Here is a 20,269-nt window from a genome sequence, read left to right as displayed (position 1 = left end):
GGCTGGAAAGAAGTTACTAGAGAAGTTACTCCAGGTTCTGTCTTTGGACCTGCATTGTTTAATATTTTATTAATGGACTTGGCTAAGAATAAATAGCATGCACATGAAATTTGTTGTTGAGGTCAGAAAGTTGGGAGACATTGGCAACACAGAGGAGCACTAAGAAGAACTGGATAATGACCATTACAGGGAAAACTGGTTTAATGACCTTGAGGAATCAGTTATAGAAATAAAAGGAAAAAGGCAGTTTCCAAGATTAGGCACCTAGTGACTCATAACAAGAATTGCTGCTATTAGTTAGGATGTTAACAGTGACATCTTTTCTGGAATACTCTGTACAGTTCTGGTCATCCACATTCCAGAAAAATGAATTCCTATTGAAGCACCTGTGGTAGAGGGGTATTTGAATGATCAAATGAATGGAGAACCTATTGTACATGAGATAACCAGTGTTTTTTATTTAATCTACCAACATAAAGGCTCAAACAGGATATAAATATTGTTTTTTAAATAAATAGGGAGGTTAAACACCAGGAGCAAGAGATCAAGCTATTTAAGCCAAAACGCAGTGTAGGCAGAAGAACAAATGAAAATATACTGGTCTTGGATGATTTTAGGCTGAAAATATAATTTTCTAGTCATCAACCTTCAGAATATTATTATCATATTTACTCAAATCCAAGGTAAGTTTTGTTTTTTTTTTTCTTTAATAAACTTGGTGGGGGAAGCACCTTGTCTTAGATATGACTAAAGGTGGGACTGGGAAGGAGAGGATAATATCAGCTTTGACTGAGCCTTGGGTCTGCGCTGCAGCTGTTCCCTCTCCACCTTCATTCTTCCCTGCCTCTGCCCTTTCCTTTCCCATCCCTCACAACTGCCACAGCTGCTACCATCTCCTTGTGGCTCTGGCTCCAGCTAGGGTTGCCATCTCCTGGAACAGATTCAAACAGAGGTTTCATCACATGATGTAATGACATTAATGAGTCATTACGTCAGGAAGGCAAATGCACTTTACTATTACATTTTAAAAACCCACTGGACTATTGTATACATCAGATTCAACATTTAATATATATTTTAATGAATGCCCTATCACTTACCTTCCTGGTGACTCAGCAGTCTCCTGGAGATTTATATCTAATTCCTGGAGACTCCAGGGCAATCCCAGGGGGGTTAGCAACTCTAGCTCCAGCTGGGGCCCCACTCTGGCCTGGGCTGGCAGAACATATGCTGTTTCTGGCCCCAATTTGGACACCCAGCAGGTGGGCCATAGCTGTCACTGGTATAACAGCTGCTATGTGGCTGGGCTGGAGCCAGAGGCAGCACTTGCCCTTGCTCCTTGACCTGAACTAAGGTGGTACCCTAGCTAGAACTGCAAGAAGAAGGCAAGTGGTGGCAGGAATGTGAGAGGGGCGGCATGGGAGGCAGGCAGTAGAGAAGAAGTGCAATACAGGGGGAAGCAAGAATTGGAATGCAGGCATGGGGAGGGCAGGTAGGTGGGCGGGGGTCTCTGGGGAGGTCAGGCAGGAGCAGAAAGTGATAGGGAGGAAGGTAGTAGCGGGGTGCAGGCACTGTGGGGAGATGGGCAGGTATGGACCAGGCAGCAGGATGGGCAAGTGGTGTGGAGCAGTGGTTCTCAGCCTTTGGTACCTTATGTACCCCGTGCTGATCAGTGTGGCAAAAGCAAAACCGTAAGTCCACTGTGGCACTTCCGGTTTCACCGCCGCAAGCCAAGTCCCACTTTTTCCACCACAGCCCAAGGCAAAGCAGCCTGCACGGGGCCTTCCTCCCTATCCCTTGGCACACTGACGCTGGGGAGTGAAAGCCCCGGTGCACCAGACATGATGGGAGAGGCGGCGGCTGAAACTTCTGGCCCTAGCAGGCAAAGACCAAAACGCAGCACCCTCATACCCCCACCCATGTCTTGCGTACCCCGCAGAGGTACACATACCACGGGTTGAAAAACACTGGTGTGGGGGATAGGAGTGAAGGGGCAGGCCACTTGGCTCCCCTTGCTGCTGCTTGCACTGCTACAGTGGTAGGGTGGGGGTGAATTTATGACCTTCCAAAAATGGATATTGGAAATGAATTTTTTTAAATTATTTTTTTCCATGTCTAGAATCTAATTGTCAGGATGTTGTCTTAAATTAGTGGGGGGTTGTCATAGATTTTGGTAAATGTGGTATTATAGTGGCATGCTTAATTATTTTTTTTCAAAAATATACATTAAAGAGTAAATATTTAAAATGCACGCCAGACTGTCAAAAGTAATTGTGTTCTTTTTTGATGAAGTAACATTCTGGATGTTCTTGATCCTTGTATTTCCACTAATTTCCTTGTCTTATCATTCCTTGTATCCCTTAACATTCCTGTGGACTAGAAAGGCACATTACCTCAGAGTAACTGTTATGTACAGTTTTTAGTTTCCAAAATTGAATTAAGAGGAAAATATGTGAAAGGGCTTTGTTGTCTTTTAAATTTTAAGCAAATTCCCCTACAACTGTTTAATCTTGTATTTTTTATATATTGGGGTTCCTGTTGTTCTTTTTTTCTATGCAAATATTAATATTTTCTGCTTTAGGAGAGTGATGCTATGGTGAGTATGTTGACTGCTGGGAAATAACTAGTACTGTCTGACTGCAGGGGTTAATCACAAGTAAAGATTTGTGTGCTTGCAGCACAGATTAATTAGAAATAAACTTTGTTTTTAGTGCAAAACCCTGAGTGCCACGTAGGGAATAGAATTTTTTGCTGTACTATTGTGGTAAAAAAAAACTTATAATTTATTTAAATTTGATGCAACTAATCAGACTGAGGGAATTGTACGACTGAGGAAAAAATCATTAAGCAATGGCTAATATCCTTGCACTCTGCTTTACTTTTACAATTCTGTTCCAAAATTAGACATTGAAGTATGTTGATAGTCTTACTATTTTAGGTCTTTTCAAAAAATGCATCTCTTACTGTTTGTTTTTTTTCAATATCTTATTACAATAAATATGTGGTATTTTAGTTTCAGCAGAAAACCTGGAGAAAAGCCTGAAACAGATGGAAAAGCAGCTCCAGCAGCTTGAGACAGAATTGGAGACTTTTCCTCCTCCTGAAGATAAACATGACAAGTTTGTGACGAAGATGTCTATATCCTTTTGAGTTTTGATATCTGGTTAGCGGTTTGTCTAATGTTGACTTGGATTTTTAAATGTATGGCTGCTTGCGGATGTGGGTCTCAGGGTGGAGGGAACAGCACTTTACTTTAAACTTGGTACTCTTCCGTGCTGAGTCCAGTGCATGCCCAGAAGAGGCAGCACATGATTTGCACCTGGTTTTCCCAAAGTCTGTAGAGATCAGGCACTTTTGTCCAGTAGCTGATTGAATCAGCTTTAGCTAAAAGCGCCAAAAAGCCCTGCTGAAGCACCTTAACTATACAGATGCTGTGGAGCTGGGCTGGAGTAATGCCACCATCACCCCATCCCCTCCCCCTCCCCACATCTATCACCACTCTATTTGCTTCTGCGGCCCTCATTGTCCAGCTGTCTTTGTAGTTGAAAACCTAGTTTTCTGTTTCCTCAAAGACTAATTGCCAGATTCAAGTGGGTGTTTAAATTGCTTCTGATATTCAGCCCAAGTCACAAAAAGTGATCCAGATAGACCTTACTCCAGCAGCTAAAAAATCACCTGCATTCCCACACCGAATGTAGTCCCACCTTCATACAGGCTTGTGGAAGTCCCTAGATTTTAGCAATTGTACGTGCTTAGCACCGATCCATATCAGCTAGCTAGGCACCTAACTCCCACGTAAGGTCTGTTGCAATCCTAATTGATGCTAGATGAGATGCCTAAATCTGTCCAAGTCCCCAGATCCCTTAGGCAACTGCAAAGCACATCCGCCAACTGTTTAACTCTGAAAGCATGAACACATTTCAGTGTGAAGGAAAGAGAGAAAAAGTGTAGTGATGCCTGCTTTTTGCACAGTAGCTAAGTAGGTTAACCCAAGAAATTGTCCTGCTTATAGGCTCTTGGCCCAAGGGCATTCAAATGCACATTTCCAGCTAGGTGATCTAACCATCCGACTATTGAATAGGCTAAGTTGCAGCTGCAACAGGGCCACTGGCCAGCCAAGAGGGCAAGAGTCCTACAGACCAAAGGACAGCAAGCAAGACAGTCCATGATTAGCTCACCAATGAGAGAACTCCTCTGAGAGAGACAAAGTAGCTTCTGCTTGTGTTTTTTTACTCTAAGTAGCTAATACAAAATGCATAAGTAGTGTTGGGTGCATTCAGCAGAATCACCCAGACTTACAGACATTCAGTGTGTCAAGATTTTGGTTATCTGCATGTTATCCTCTCATACATGAAGATTTCACTACTATTACAAGATTGAGATTTGTTAAACAAAGTATTGGCGTATACAAATAACTTTTCAAAGTGCCTGGCTTCCTGCTGTACAATAGAGAGTATGTGGCAAAAGAGGCAAGCAGAATGTAAGCCAGGGGTGGGCAACATGCAGCCCACCAGGCCATTCTATCTGGCCTGTGGGGCCCCTAAAAAATTTAGAAAATTAATATTTTTCTGCCCCCGGCTGCCTGTCATGAGGCCCTCAGTGGCTTGCCAAAACTCAGTAAATGGCCCTCTGCCCGAAATAATTGCCCACCCCTGATGTAAGCAATCATGGGGTAAAGGAATAGAGGAAGGATATTGACTCAGGAAAAATCTCTCTTAATTTGTCCTAGTAAGTTTGAAACAGAATTTTATCTCTGTCTATATATGTTTGCACATTTCCAATCATTATGGTAGTCAAGCTCTTGTAATTATATGCGCACGTGATGTAATAGAATAATAATGTTGCAATTTCTGTGAATTAGTTTCATTATTTCTATAAAGGATGTGTTTCAACTGATATAATTATTTCTATTATTTCTGTTGTATTAAGAATATATTATGGCATTTAATAGATGAAAAACATTATCCTAGAGGCCACTAAGAGTTTAGATTCCAACATAAGTTTTATGTATGTGAAAGACTATTATAAAACAGTATATTATAGGTGTAGCATACTATCTTCTACCAACAAGTTACATGTATTATGATCTATTATTCTCAATTTTTGTCATTAGAAAAATATTGTGGGTACAGGTCACATCATGAAAATATATTTTTCAATTATTTCACCATATTACAATACTTCAATACAACATTTTAACTTTTGTTTTGATCAGTAAATATTGTTAACTACAGTTATTAGCCTCACCTATTACCTCTCCCTGTAGGCAGGCAGCAATTTAGAGAACAGTAGACTCACATATGGTTTCTGCTAATGCCTGTGAGCACACTAATTAAAGAAGCTCACTTTCAAGAAAACAGGAGCTACAATAAATTACTAAGCAAAGGAGGTTTGATGTAAAGGTTAGATTATCGCACGCAGCATGATGAAATCTGGACCTGCCTTCACTTTTATTCCATGACAGGGTAAGCTGAATGATGCTGATGTGTTGAAAGGCATGCAGCTCATAAAAAGAAGCCAGCAGGAAATCTGAAACAGGAAGGGTAGTTCTTTGTTGGAAACAATTTTTCATCCTGAGTACAATTATGGTCCATGAACAAGCCAGATATTATATCCTGTCGCTAAATATCACAACCTAGAGGCCTCTAATGAACTAATTAGCATTTTTTGTTTCTTTAGCAAGTCAGATACATGCATAGTTGGTACACTTTATTTTTGACAAAGTCTTTAATTATGAATATTCCTATATACCGGATTGTTCTAGTTTGGTGCTCATCTCACTTATGTATGGTAGTTTAGAAGTAATTACATTAATTTATTGCAGTGCTTTTATTTGCTTTAATTAGGAATGTCATAGTTGTCAGACCTACAATATTGAATGTATTAATGCAGATGTAGGAAGTAAAGTAGAATGATCAAGCTTTATTTGTACATTCAAAATAAATATATGATAGGTTTGTAAAGAGTATTTTAAGCAAATTCTTGGAATACTACCACATTTTGAGTAACTGTTTTCCTCATCCTATATTTTTGGAAAGTTATTAGGCAAATTATGAGTTTATATTTTGGAGGTATACTTCAACTATTTAATTCATGGAAAATAATATTTAAAATGTGATACAATTTTGTTGCATTATTTAATCAATCCAGCATGCTTGGTTTACTTTATAAAATGCCTGATTAATTTAATGTGTGAGCTATGTTTAATGTCTGATGGTTTTTATGGGTATTCATAGGTAGGGTGACCATATAGGACAATGTGAAATCCAGCACAATGCCTACCCCCCCACCCCGCCCCCAGCCTCTCAAGTTAGCAATGCTGCTGCAGGCAGGGGTGGGGCAGTGTAGTATTACTATTCAGGGACAGCTCTGGTATTACTATTCAGGCAGCTAAGGGGGCCCATTAATGACCCATTGTTCTTTACTTCACAGGTGTTAATCATCTAACCTATCTAAGCAAGCCAACCTATTTTAGGGCAATTTTGCTGTCTCCTAGGGCTTCCTATTTCACAGCTTGAGCCACTCCGCTTACCTGCTCTGCACCTGGGATGCTCATTTTAATATTCACTGGCCTCTGAAATCCGGGACTGTCCCAGACAAACTGGGCCATATGGTCACCCTGTTCATAGGTAAATTTGGGTGCTAGCTTAGGTCTGAAATATAGGGACATGTATAAAAGTAAAAACATGGGTAAATATATGATTTCTTGGTCTAAGAGTATGTTACTGTGAAAGGTATGGATCCAGGGGCAGCTATGATGCCCCTTGGTGGCCATGCAGCTCCTGCCCCAGCTCTATTTCTAGTAGGCCTTCATCTTCTTACTCACCTGCCATGCCTTTGATGTTATTATTTGAAAAGGATGGAGGCTGCCTAAGGGACCTAGGGCAAGCCTGCCATTGTTTCCGAGTTGGGCCTTGGCTATCTTGGCCTCTGCCCTTTTGCTCTTGCTGAGCCCTCTAGCTCTGGTCCACTGACTGAACTGAGCTTAGGGGTTCCCAGCTTTTGGTTTTGCCCTGTCAGCCTCTGGCTTAGCCCGTCTTGGTCTTCTGAGCATCCCTGGATTCTGTCTGAGCCCCAGGCCCTAGGCCTATCTATTCCAAGGACTTTTTCTGTGTTCTCTCTGCTGAGCCAGGCTCAACATTCTGAGCATCCCTGGGCTTTCTCTCTCTCTAGCTCTTTGTATCTGGGGCCCAGACCTGGTCTCTACCCCTTTTTGGGCTATATGAGATTGCCCCCCCTTAGGCACTCTGGGACCTCCAAACCTCCCCTTAGTCCCTCCAAATCACCAAGTCTTCCTTCAAGCACCAGACCCTCCCTAGGCCTTAATCAGCTGCTAGACCTCAGCTTCCCTAGCTGTCTCAGGGCCTAGCACACTCACAGTTTGCTTCCCAGTTGCAAGCACCTCTGGAGAACACGTCCCTGCTCAGCCTCCATGGGCAGACTGCCTGCCCTGGCTCTGGCCCTCTCTTATATCTCTCTAGGGCCCTGCCTTCTTCGTCGGGTGACATCTCTGGGTTGCTTGCAGATGCCTGCTAATTTATCTTTTTAGCTAGTTTCTATGGCAACGCAGTCCCAGATGCACCCTGCCTGTTCTGGGTTGCTTCTCTTTAAGTGACAGAGTGTGCCAGGCTTTGTCACCCCCCTTGTTCCTATCCCACCTTTGGTGGCGGTGGGGGGGGGAGTTAAAACATCTGCAGCTGTTATTGGGTTCCCATATCAACAATGTCAGCCTAGGTTCTCATCTTGCAGACCCTGTAGCCACCACTTGGTGGGTTCTTTCATGATCTAAGCTGTGATCTTGCTCCTGCTTACAGTGGGAGTCCTTTCTGTGACCAGTGGCCATAGTTCTCTAGTTTTCTGAGAGAGTTCATGAAGTTTTCATCATCACAGACTCGCTTTTCAGGTCTAAGGGGTTTCCTTAAAGCTCCCACTGAACTGGAGCCTTGAGTGCATCTCTAGCATAGTCCACATCTTTAAATTCTACTTTCCCACATCTCTTGGGTCTTCCATTAGACCCTTTGTACAGCTGCACTGAAGTAACCCCTTTAACTCTGTCCATAAACAGTTTTTAACAGTCCACCACTCAACATAATTTGGGAGGTAACACACAGTTATATTCTTCTTCTTTCTCACAGCCCTTTCTCTAGAGTTCTGCTTCTGCCCGTCGGAGTGGTGAGCATTTGCTCTCCTTGTTTCAGGTTAAGCCTGCTTTGCCTTTGGGAATCCCTTCTTTATTTAGGGCTTCTTCCTCTGCTGCCAACTTTATAACTACCTCTCTGGGCTCTTCAAGATTTGGCTGCTTTTTCTGGCTCTGCTTTCTTGTACCATCTTCCCATCGTTGCTTTGCGGTCTCCTCCATGATGGCAGCTGAGTCTGGCTCTTCCTAGCAATCAGTGCACTGGGCATATCCTGTGTGGTCGCAGCTTTGTTAGCCTGTAGGGCTGTATGGAGCTTTGGTTGCTGATTCAATTTGGTGGAGATTCAGCTGATTTGGCAGCCAAATCTCTGAATCCAAATCGAATCAGGAGACCCATTAATCTCTCCAAATCAAATCAGAAGCCTTCGATTCAATTTGGAGACATGTGATGATTTGGCCATAGACATAGCTTTATATGTTTTTTCTACGTACCTTAAGGTACTAGGCGTGGCTCATGAACATTGAGATGGTGGGGTGGGTGAACCATCCATGGGATGCTTCCGGTTCACTTCTGGGTCCACTGCTGAGCATGCGGGGTCCCCCCACCCCTGACTCGGCAACTGATGCCTCCTGGGTCTGGGTGGGTACCTGGGGTCCCTCTGTGGCCAATCACCAAGGCGGGGGGGCACAGAGGGGTCCCCTTCACACTTGGCAGTGGATCTGGAAGTGGACTGGAATAGTTCAGTATGGTTGCTCTTAGTGTGGGAAAAGAATAATGTACTTGTTTTAATATGTGTTACAAATGTTAATATCCATTTTTTTAGCATTGTTATGTATAGATATACGTAAAAGAACTATGTAAGGAAAGGGAAAGAATGCCAGTTTGGAAACTACTGTAAAATTCATCAGAGACCTACTTGGACAAATTTGCCAAACAGTTTAGGAAGCATAGGATTTGCATGTATTCCTTGTACTGTGTTTCTACACAGGCGTGAAGCATTCTGTGTAGTTGCAGACATCTAATGAGTACATGGTTTGATTCAGTGTTAATCATAGTTGCTTACCTTAGAGTTTAATATGGTTCCTTATCCTTGCTTGGATCTGAAGAGTTTAAACCCATTCCTGGTCTAAATAGGGAAAATACCAAAGCCATTGTTTTAATAAACTGATGACTCCCAAAATCCCCTGAAACCTTACTACAGTGGTACTTTAAGAGGTCGTTGTGTTGTTAGATTTCTATGTGCTATTTAAGGATAGGGGAACAGCTTTAAAATAGGGAGAATGTTGGAAGATAGAAGAAACTGGAAATTATGCAACCATTTAATTTACTATTTCTCTCTTCAAGCAAGTAGTTATGTAGATTTATGAGTGAATGACGTAAAATAAGTGAATGTGGAAACTTACGGCAAGTATTTAGTGTATAGCAAAGGTTCACATTTTGTACATCTGGTGTAAGATGATAACCATAGATCATTGTGTTTGTAATGATACTCTGTATTAAGTTATTAGTAGCCTTTTATATATAACCCCTAATTTTATACTGTACTGTACAAAGGCTTCAGTTCAGTAATTCATTCAGTGTCATGAATTTCAAGATCAGATCTATTAAGTTCTGATATTCTGCCCCTACTTCTTCTAGTCATCCCAGTTCTGCATCACTGACTTGTCCCACAAGTCAGTGCTAGTTAACTGAGCCCAGAAGAAGCAGCCCTCAAGTGAAATCGCTTCAGAAAATGTTGAAACACAAGTAACCACTCACTATCTCCACCTCTTCTAACCTGGATTGCTGTAGCAGTGCTGTGGCTGTATCCCAAATCATCCAGAAGCATTCAGCTATGCTACTATTATTGTATGTGCATCAGCCTGTTCATATTAATGACTGTCAAGATAACAACACTCAGCAGTGTTCCCTCAGTGCTTCCTGAGAGCAGTTTGAATTTGAGGATGATTGAGAGGTCTCTTGGGTCTTACAAAAATTTAGGTGTTTAGCCTTAGATTGTAGCAGGTGAGAGTTAGGCACCAAAGTGCTTTCTAAGTGCTCTTTTAACATGCATCTAAGCATGTTCAGGTGTAGGTGCCCAGGGAACATTCCAATACAAAACTAAAGTAAAATAGATTCCAATATAAAACTAAAGTATAATAAATTTTGGCACTTAGTAAGCTATGTAGCTGCTGGGGCAGGACAACTTTTAAAACACTATGAAATTTAGGTACCCACATCCCATTTAAGTGTCTAAGAAACCACTTTGAATCGTACCCTTAGCTTTCTCAGGTCAAAGTTCTTCTAAGTGTTGCACACAATTGAACCCTATTTTCACACAGAAAATATTAAAAACAAGGAAGAAAATACATTTGGAATGGTACCTGTGATGAATAAAGTAGGGATTTGTGAGATTTTGTAGATAGTTAAATTGAATCCAATGGGAAGTTTGGAAATATCTTCATGTGAAATCTTTTAAAACTGCAATGGACAATCGAACACTTGTGAATATATTCCATTGGATCAATTCTGTATCAAGTTTATGATATAAGTATTATTTTTTGTTAAATTGGTTATCGTTGTTGGCATTATTTAAAGAGAACAAGTTTGGTCCATTGAGTGTAAGACTTTTTGCATCGTAATTTAAACTACAGATCTATGGAACATACACTTACATTACTAAATGAAAATGCAGAGATTGCCATTTTTATAGTTCAACATAATAATAGACTTAAGAGTATTAAAAAGTGCATTAAAGTGTACCAACTTTATAAAGATCAATTTTCAGTAAATTAATAGAACACTTAGATTATCAGTAACTGTAGGTGTTACTGGTATTACCAGTGTTGTTCACTTATAATGGAGGCAGGTGAGATCAACCAGCATTATTCAGCCTTTTTTATTACTAAATTATATTATTTTATATATTAATTTATTTCAGGTTGAGAGAATCTCATAATGATTCAAAACATATACATCAAAATATAATCTGTGTTGTAGCCATGAAAAGAGAGAATTTCTATTTACCATATGCAACATCGTGATACACAGCACTGTTGCATATGCTGCTACATCTCATCAACCTGGAGTTTGAAGAGACTGACTCTGGGGGTAGTGGTTTCCACTACAAAGAGCTCTTGGTCCATACAGGAATGATCAACTGGATTCATAAAAATCCTTAACCAGAGTAGCAGTTTGTGCTCCAAAGCAAAAGAGTATTGTTTGTGCCCATTTTCTTTGACTGAGTTTCAGACAGTATCCAAACAGTGGTTCCTAGTTGTTTTACAAGTGATCTACACTTATATAATAACCTTGTTCCTCTGCTGTTTTACAGTGCATTGGAGCAGCATCCCTGCACGTCAACAGGCACCCAGTGCTACTACAAGTGGCCTGCTATGTCAGAGCAATGGACAGACACAAGGGGCACAGATAGAAGTGACAATTTTCCCTGATCTGGCCACAGAAAGCAGTTTTTAACAGTAACCAAACACAAGTGCACAGCTGCAGACAGCTTAAAAAATGGCTGGTTAGTAGGGGTGCACTGATAGAGATTTTTGGAGTTGGTACTGATAGCCAATATTTAAGGAGGCATATTGGCCGATACCAATCCAGTTTCTGATACAGCTGCCTCCAGCTGGTAAGTCCGGTGACACCCCTTCCCTTCACCCTCCCTTTCCACCACACCAGACTTACCTGCTGAAGGCCGCTCTCCTTGCTGCTCCTCGCTCCCTGTGAGCTCCCCTCCCCTCCCATCTGGTCGATATCCGATACAACCAGTTTTCCTTATATTGGTACCGATCGGATATCAGACCAATGTATTGGTGCACCTCTACTGATCGGGTAAAAATCTGCCCCCTTATTGCATTGAGGTATCAGATGAAGACATTTCAAAACAGAGTATCTTCTGTAACTTGTTTGTGCTGCCTTCCAGCCTTGAATTGTTTTCAGAATGGGAGGGGGGAAAGGGGGTGGAGGGATTTCAGTCTGAAGGGTTTTCAGCCCCTGCTGAAAGGGTGGGGAGGGGAGGCTCCAGTTCATCCACTCCACCTTCCAGAGCTGGCTGGGGAACCCCTAGAAGGAACTCTCTCTGCTGTCTTCTCCCCTCCAATTCTGAAACAGGAGCAGGCTGGAAGAGAGGAGGGGCTGTTGCTAGGGTAAATTGGCTGCAGACTGGCAGCCAGCAGCTAGTTCACCCACCCCCTAGAACCAACAGTGAAGTCCTGTTTGTTCTAGGAGATATTTGTAACTCAGGATGATTCCTGCAAAGCATTTGGAGTTACAGCGAGGAGCTGCTCTTGTCTGCACCTCAGATTTCCTCTTTTAATGCTGCTTCATCTTTATGCCTTTGTCATCACTGAGCCTGGGGTATTACTCATAATATGGCAGTGTCTTGTGTGAGCAGAATGTTTTGGCTTGAGAAGTAACTGTGCATATTGGAAAGATTCCGAGGGATAGTTTTCAGTAATAGTTCTTCCTCTGAGAGCTCTCAGCTGTGGAGTCCTTCATGGCTCAGCCTTTTCTTTCTGAGCATCTTTGAGGTCCTGGAAAGATCATGAAATATGAGCAGCAGTGGTTGCTGGCATTAGTGTTAGGAATCAATCATTGCTAAACATTGTTATTACTTAAGCATTCCAGTTGGCTGCTAAATATTGGGATGTGTATGAAAGGTTGGCTGAAGATAAGTCCAGATGAGACCATTTGTTAGAGAGAAGTCCTTTGAGAACCTGGAGAAATCCATAATAATTCTGTAAATTTGAGGAAATGTTATAATGGCGACCAAAGAAACCCTGGTGGTAAATGTCAAAAAGAAGCCACTAGTAACACACACACCCCTCCCCACATGCTACCCTCAGCCATCTCCTGACCTTTCCTTTTCCCCCATTGAGATCAACAAACCCATTAAAAAACACCAGGAATCTGATACTACTCTTTGTGGGGTCAGGGCGGGGGGGTGCTTTAAACCATTAGGGTTGTTCGTACATGCCATAGGGGTTTAATTTGGTTTAGTTCTTCCTAAATTGAAATGGTGGATGTTTTAAAACACCACTTCAATTTAGGGAGAATTAAACCAAGCTAACCCACCATGGCATATATATAAGGGTGGGGCCCAATCCTTACCTGTGTCTCCAGCAGTGGTGGGGAGGGTGAGCTGCCAGTGAGATAAATGGTCCCTGAACTGCAGGAGGGGGCAGTGCTTCCATCTGTGTTGGCGCCCCCAGGCATCACCTACCTACTGGCACCTGGCCCGGGTGGTCCTGGGGGGCACCGCAGGCAGGGAGGGAAGCACTGCCGCCCCCTCCCCCCCTGCAGCTGCAGAGGGAAGCACTGGGCCCCCCTGCAGTTCAGGCAGCCAGGCAGGCTCTGGGGAGGGGGGGAAAAAAAAGGATCAGGCTTGCTGCTTTTTGGGGGTTCCCCTCCCCTTCAGTAGAGCCTACCTGCACAGGCTGCTGCTGGGCTGCCAGCACAGGCTTCCTGCACAGCCCTTGAGCTGCACAGGGACCTGTGCTTCCCTCCGCAGCTGTTGCACTTTGTTAGGTTGTAAATGAAAATACCTCAGAGACGTTTTATTTTGCTATGTATCAAAGTCATTTAAAGCACAGTATGCTGCCGACAGCGTAAACAGAAGTGCCATTAAAGCGCAATACGCTGCCGACTGTGTAAACAGCAATGCCATTAAAGCGGTGCAAAAGGGCATTTAAGCTACTTTAAAGGGCCTTTAAGCCATACATTTCTAAATGACTTGAATTAGATACTGAAGAAAGAGAACTCTCTTGAAATTCAGATAAAAAGGACTAAAAATAAGAATATTCTCAAACCTAGACCCTATTTCTCAAGTAAAAAGGAGGAATGTAATACCTTAAAGCCAGCTTTCCAGGATGAAAACATCACAGTTTCAATTTTATACTTAACAAATCCTTGATTTGTTCTCCAAGGCAAGTTTTATCGTTTTATAACAGACACTGTTCAGAACTGCAAGACTGTATGTTGAAGGGAAGGTGTTCAGATTTCTAATGCCAGTTCCCATTCAACTCCCTATTAGAGCTAAAAGTGAAAGGAGAAAATGTTACTGTTCTGTCAAATAAAAAAAAAAATCACTCACTTGTTTGGTTGCTTTGTGACTTATCTTACCTTTCAACGTTGTTTTAGTGTCAGGGACCTTCCCAGAAAAAAATGAGTTTTCAGTAAGAATTCATTGTCATTAAGATGCAGATTTTTAAACATGAAAATTGTATGTGAAATATGAGTGGATGAATTGCATTCATCTAATCAAGACAGTAAACAAAAAACATGTATCGAGATGCTTCAGTTTTTGAATATTATAGACAGCAACACATATACGGGCTCTATTTTGTAAATTAGTTTCAAGGAAGTTTGGCCTGACTCTCAGAAGTCTCTGCTACTACCAAACATAAAGAGCTTTTGATAGTTTTGAGAATAATTTGGTCAGTATGGTATGACCAATAATTTGATAAGGATAACTATCAGCATTAAATTAATCTGCGCCTGGTCCTCTCAGGTAAGTAGCTCCTGTGGGCTTACAAGAATACATTCACAACAGTCACTACTATTTGTTTGGGTTTCTTGATATCCACAGGATATCATCCTCTGGCATCTACTTTTGTTGGCATTCTGAGTCACTGCAATACTGAACCCCAGTGAGATCATTTATCTTCACCTAAAATGTTATCTCACTTAGTTTTATCTGGCAGCAGTCTTAGTCCAGTTGAAAACAAAACATTGTCCCAGTTCTTACCAATTCATGCTGGGCTTGATGCCTTTGAAATTTCCAATTAGAAAGGTAGCCGTAAATCGTAGCATATTAAAATGTGGTCCTAAACATACTCATGAAAGCTGCTTTTGAAACATTTAGTTTGGGCAAAAGGTTTGTGTTTGTTTTTGTTTATTTAGTTGTTTGTTTTGTTTTGGTTTTTTACTTGAAGGGTTCCTTCCCTTGTGGCAGTAACTTCAAGTCACATATGAAGTCATGGTCTGGTAGCAAGAGCTACTTCATATGCAGTTTTTTGTAAAGATAAAATGGTGCCATGGACTCGTCTCATCAGTAGAGAAACTACTATTGTAGATGTCTTTTTTTTAAGCTTAATAGAATTAAAGACAGTTCTTGCAATATCATACTAACAACTTATATACAACAAATGTGAATAATACTAGGTAGTATCTTCAAAGAAACAGGAAACCAAGGGGGTGGGGGTGGTTACCAGGTAATACTTTCAAAGAAGCAGGATACCAAGGGGTGGGGGGATGTAACATTCTGCCTACTGTGATCTCTGGGGGACCTTATGGGTAGCACGGCTTATTGGGTATGTAGCTCCTCCCCTCAACTCTACTGCTACAACTTTGATACGAAGCTATCAGAGGGGGTTCAGTGGTGATCATCTTGGGAGAGCTTCCTGACAATGGCAGTACTCATGATTATGCGGCGCGATGTTCCATGGGGCTCCGCCTCTCCTACACCCCGTCCACTCGCCAACTAGATAGGTGATGATGCGATGGTGGTTTCAACCCCATGGGCTTGCTCGCCGCCTGCTTCAGGTGGGGGAACCCACATCCGAGTGGGCTCAGTCGGCTCTTGTCCTTCCAACCTTTATGCCTCAACCTTCTCCCTCTCTCTCTTTGATTTTTTCCCCCTTTTCTTTTGTTTTCTTTAGAATAAATATTCTCCTGGGGAGAAGAGGGATGTGGAGCCGCCTCCTTTTCCCCAGCCTCCTACAGGGGGCTCGAATGCTGCCCCTTCTCTACCTCCTACAGAGAGCTCGAATGCTCCCCCTGGTCTGTCTTCCGCAGGGAGCTGCAGTGCTTCCCCTGCTCTGCCTCCTACAGGAGGCTGAAGTGTTCCCCCTGCTTTGCCTCTGGCAGGAATTTCAAAGATTTCCCCTGCCCTGCTCCAGTGCTGCTCCATCTGTGCCACTCCTCTTCCCCACAGGAGCCTCAGCACATCTGATGTGCTGCCCACCTCCTCTCTCTTTCTCTGGCTCTTCCCCTCCACAGGGTTGATCGGGGCTTTTAAACTGTGTGACAGCCGGTACAGCTGCTGCGATTGGTCCAGCTGTTCCCTGCGCGGGGAACAGCTGATTAAACAGCTGGCGTAATGCCAGCTCGCGCGGCTGTGGCCACAGTCCCGGTTCCTGCGCTGCCGGGCCAGCAGGAGGTAAGTTTTCCCCACGGGGGGTCTGTTTCCGGGTTTTGGGACCTGCGGAGCTCACCTCCGCCCCTTTGAAAGCCTTTGGAGGCGTGTCGCCACCACACCTTCATTAATCTCTTTGTTTTCCTTTACTGTTTCTTTTTTTCCCTTTTTCTTGCTCCTGTGTTACAAGGTCTGTACTTATATTTCTACTTTTGTAACTATTCTTTTGGCAGTTTTCCTTTATACTAGAACAGGGATGTCAAATATATGGCCCACAGGTGGGATCTGGCTTGGAGAGTTGTTCCTTCTGGCCATCAGTGGGCTACTGTAATTTAGGTGACTGAGGAATGGGACTTCTGCAAAATTTGAGATACCTGGGCCCCATGGACAGTGAGCAAGTCCTATTCAGGTACAGCTATTGCTCTCTCTGTAGCTGTCATTCTCTTCCTGCCACCACTGGATCTGCTGCAGTTGCTGCTGGGCCTGCAGATATGACCTGGGATCAGCCCCAAGGTACAGATTTTTGTATTAGTAAGAAAGGAATGATAGCATCTATGCCATAAATGTTGCAAAGACTTATACAACTGAATAAAATAATTGTGGTAATTGTAGTTATTTGTATGTCCAATACAGCATGTTGGGGAAGACTAATGGCTCTATTTTCTGTTTTAGATATCAATTTGTTAGCTGCAAACAGCTAGGCTTCGTCATGCAAAAGCTACCTAGAATATTTTGTCTGCAATATTTTCTTTAGTTATGGGAAAAAATATGAAAACTTAGCATTGTTACTTCTAACATTTGCATATGTCTAGCTGTAGCACAAAAATAATATAACCTATATTTTTCCAGCTTCTATTCCATTAAAATGAACACTGTGACTTTGTAAAATATTTCTGTAGCATACTTACAAAGCAAATAGTATCATTTGAGCTTGGTGTTTGAGAAACTGTATCCTAAAAATATTTCTTGATTTGCTTTCATTCATGTTCTACATTACTTGAAAAATTTGCAAAGTTTTGTAATGTTTCTTAGTCTATCTTCTGAACACTTTTTCTATTTTTCAACTCTCTCAAATACGTTTGTATTGCCTGTGAAAATTTCCATAGAAAGTATAGACACGTAATGCAGTAATTATTAAGAATGTATTGCTGCTGTTCCTGCTGCTCCTGCCGTTGCTACAGTAACATTTACTAGAGCTGTTACCCTGACCTTTCTATCCTGGTGTTCTCATTGATTCTTGGTTCTGTTGTTCAGCAGTTGTTTCTGTTTTTGTTACATTCTTAGTATGTATCTAGTAAGAACTATAACAAAATCTCTAACAATGCTAAGCAATACAAATTGGTTCATAGCATTGATGCTCAAATTCCTTTTTTATGATGTTAGATTATTATATCTAAATATCATACATCTCTTAGCCCAGTTAGCTAGTGCTTTAAATCTGGTTAAATAATTTAAATATTTTGTAGCATGAGGGAATTAAAGAGAAGTCCCTTGACGCAGTGATTTGCTGTTGTAAATTGTGGGTCCCCCCCCCCCCAAGCCAATAAAGAAATTGTATCGGTCAGGAACCTAGCCCTCCTAACATTTTCCCTAAAACTCTTCTGGTCTTAAGTGAGGTATAGAAGAAACTATCCTCTGGTAGACTAAAGAAAAGATGACACCTTTGTGATTGTATGAGGACCCCCATAGTAGAGTTCATCAGCAGTATACTACTTCTCAAAAGAAGCTCTGTAATGGTTATAATACTTGTTAATGCCAGGTGACTATCATGATCACATTAAATTGCTGTTGTTGGAACTAAACAGCTTTAGAGCATGCTTTCACAGAGACCTGTGATAGAAATTTTCAGGTTTCAAATGTCAGTAAATAAATACTTAGATAGTAGAGGTGCACTGATTCATCTGTCTGTATTGTAGCCACACAGATAAAAGAAAAAAATGACATTATTGGCAGTCGGCTTTTTTTGGCTGATGTGGTTGATAAAGTTGCCCATAAATGCCACGTGCATGTGCGCAGGTGCAGCATGCACACAGCCAGCCTGGCAGCTTGGAGAGCACTGTCCAGCTGATAAGTCCATTGCGGAGGGAAAGGGTTGCGGGGGGAGGGGGGACAGATTGAGGACCCTACGGTGAGGGAGGGAGTGGGGCTAGTCCAGATACTTCTCAACTGGGGCAGGATGTGGGACAGAGCCACAAGAGGCTCATCTGGGAGGCACAAGGAGGAAGGCAGATCCCACCACTGTGCACCCATGGGGGAGACATGGGGGGGGCATGTACCACCTAGATCTGTGCGTGGGGCAAGGGCATGCTGGGCCTGGGGGTGGCGCTGGGCTCTTCCCGGTGGGAGGCTGTGCTCTGGGTGGGCAGCAGTGGCACTGTGAGGGAGGGACACAGGGCAGCTGCAGCGAATTTTGGGGTGACTGTAGCCCACTCTATAGCCCCTCCCACCCCAGTGCTGCCACCGGTCACTCTGAGTGCAGCCCCAGCCCCACCCACCACCAGGAAGAGCCTAGGATCAGCCCCATCCCACAGTGGCAGCCTGTCCTCACCCCACACACAGTGGCAGCGCACCTTCACTCTGTGCACAGATCTGGGGGTGCACACTTCCCCATGGCACACCTGGGGGTGTGTGCAATGGTAGGTTCCACCCCATCTCCTTGCGCCCCCTGGACAAGCCTCTTACCACTCTGTCCCACCTTGGCTGGGCAGTGCACCCCAGACCCACTCCCTTCCTCACTGCAGAATCCTTGGTCTGCTCCCTCCCATGCACCTTCCCCCTCCCCCCAACAGACTTACCAGCTGGACGCTGTTCTCCAAGCTGCTGGGATGCATATCGAGAATCAGATGGGTATCAGCTGATATGGCTCGTTAAAAATCAGCCATCGGTATCAGCCCAAGTAATCTTTTATTGGTGTACCTCTATTAGATACAAAGTTCATTAGTTGGTGGGAAGGATTTATTGTTAGTTTTCTTGAAAAGGAGGGGCAAATCCATGAATGTAAAGCTTAATATGCCTGTGACATGTAGGGGCCCTAATCAAAGTCAGAGCCCATTGTGATCTGTAGTCTAAAAACACATAGAGACAGTCCTTAAACCAAAGAACTTGCAGGCAGAGATTTACCTAGACACTTAAGTAGCAACACTGTGAATGGTCTTAATTGTTTTAATGGATTTAAGTGTTGTATGTGTAAGTTTCTGTAGAGTTGTTCCTAATCGAACTATAGTTAGAGGAATAACAAGGACCCAAGGCTATACTGAAAGTCTATAGAAAAGTTAGGAAAAGAAACCAGGTCTTATGATATCAAGTCCAATGCTAGTCCAGGCTGCCTTGAATAACCACATGCTTAAATTCTGTTTATTTAAGTTAAATTGAAGAAGGGCCTTTGTACACTCCACAAAATTGGCCTTTAAAATGGCTTAAATGCACTTTTGCACTGCTTTAATGGCACTGCTGTTTGCATGTTTGGCGGTATATTCTGCTTTATTGGTGTTGCCGTTTGCATGTTCAGCAACATATTTGGCTTGAAATGACTTTGGTACATAGCAAACACCTCCAAGGTGTTTTAGTTTGCTACCTAACACATTGCAACAGTGCACAGGGTGCTGGAAGCGGGTGTGCTTGGAGCTTGGTGAGAACTGCTGTGCAGCTCAGGGACTGTAGGACCCAGTGGCAGCCTGTGCAGGCAGGCTCCACCGAAGAAGAAGAAAAAAAGCAGTGAGCCTGATCTCTCTCTCTCTCTCTCTCTCTCTCTCTCTTTTTTCCCCCCCGCCCCTGAGCCCGCCTACCTCCCTGAGCTGTGTGGGGGCCCCGTGCTTCCCTCCATAGCTGCAGGGGGTCCAGTGCTTCCCTCCATGGCTGCAGTGTCCCCTGAGACTGCCTGGGCTGGGTGCTAGAGGGTGGGTGCTTCCTGGGGGTGCCCCACACAGCTTGGGAACTGCTTGGCCTGCTGGCAGCCTGCTGTCCCATCCCCTCCCCCCCCCCCCCCGCCCCAAGATCGTTGGGGAGGGCT

The 20,269-nt window shown here is 43.1% G+C and overlaps 1 protein-coding gene across 2 annotated transcripts in view; it reads left to right on the top strand.

Annotated features, from left to right (window-relative positions):
* DIAPH3 (diaphanous related formin 3) overlaps positions 1 to 20,269 on the top strand; it is a 562,409-nt gene that overhangs the window by 339,936 nt on the left and 202,204 nt on the right. For both annotated transcript variants that reach the window (XM_019525253.1, XM_019525252.1), the window contains one exon: positions 3,014 to 3,138. In XM_019525253.1, the coding sequence (XP_019380798.1) occupies positions 3,014 to 3,138 (125 nt within the window). The remainder of the gene's footprint in view (positions 1 to 3,013; positions 3,139 to 20,269) is intronic.

This window comes from Gavialis gangeticus, unplaced genomic scaffold (genome assembly GCF_001723915.1).
Source record: "Gavialis gangeticus isolate Ggan-Ray unplaced genomic scaffold, GavGan_comp1, whole genome shotgun sequence".
Taxonomy (NCBI): Eukaryota; Metazoa; Chordata; order Crocodylia; family Gavialidae; genus Gavialis; species Gavialis gangeticus.
The sequence above is the reverse complement of the archived record's forward strand: the minus strand, read 5'-3'. Positions and strand labels throughout refer to the sequence as shown.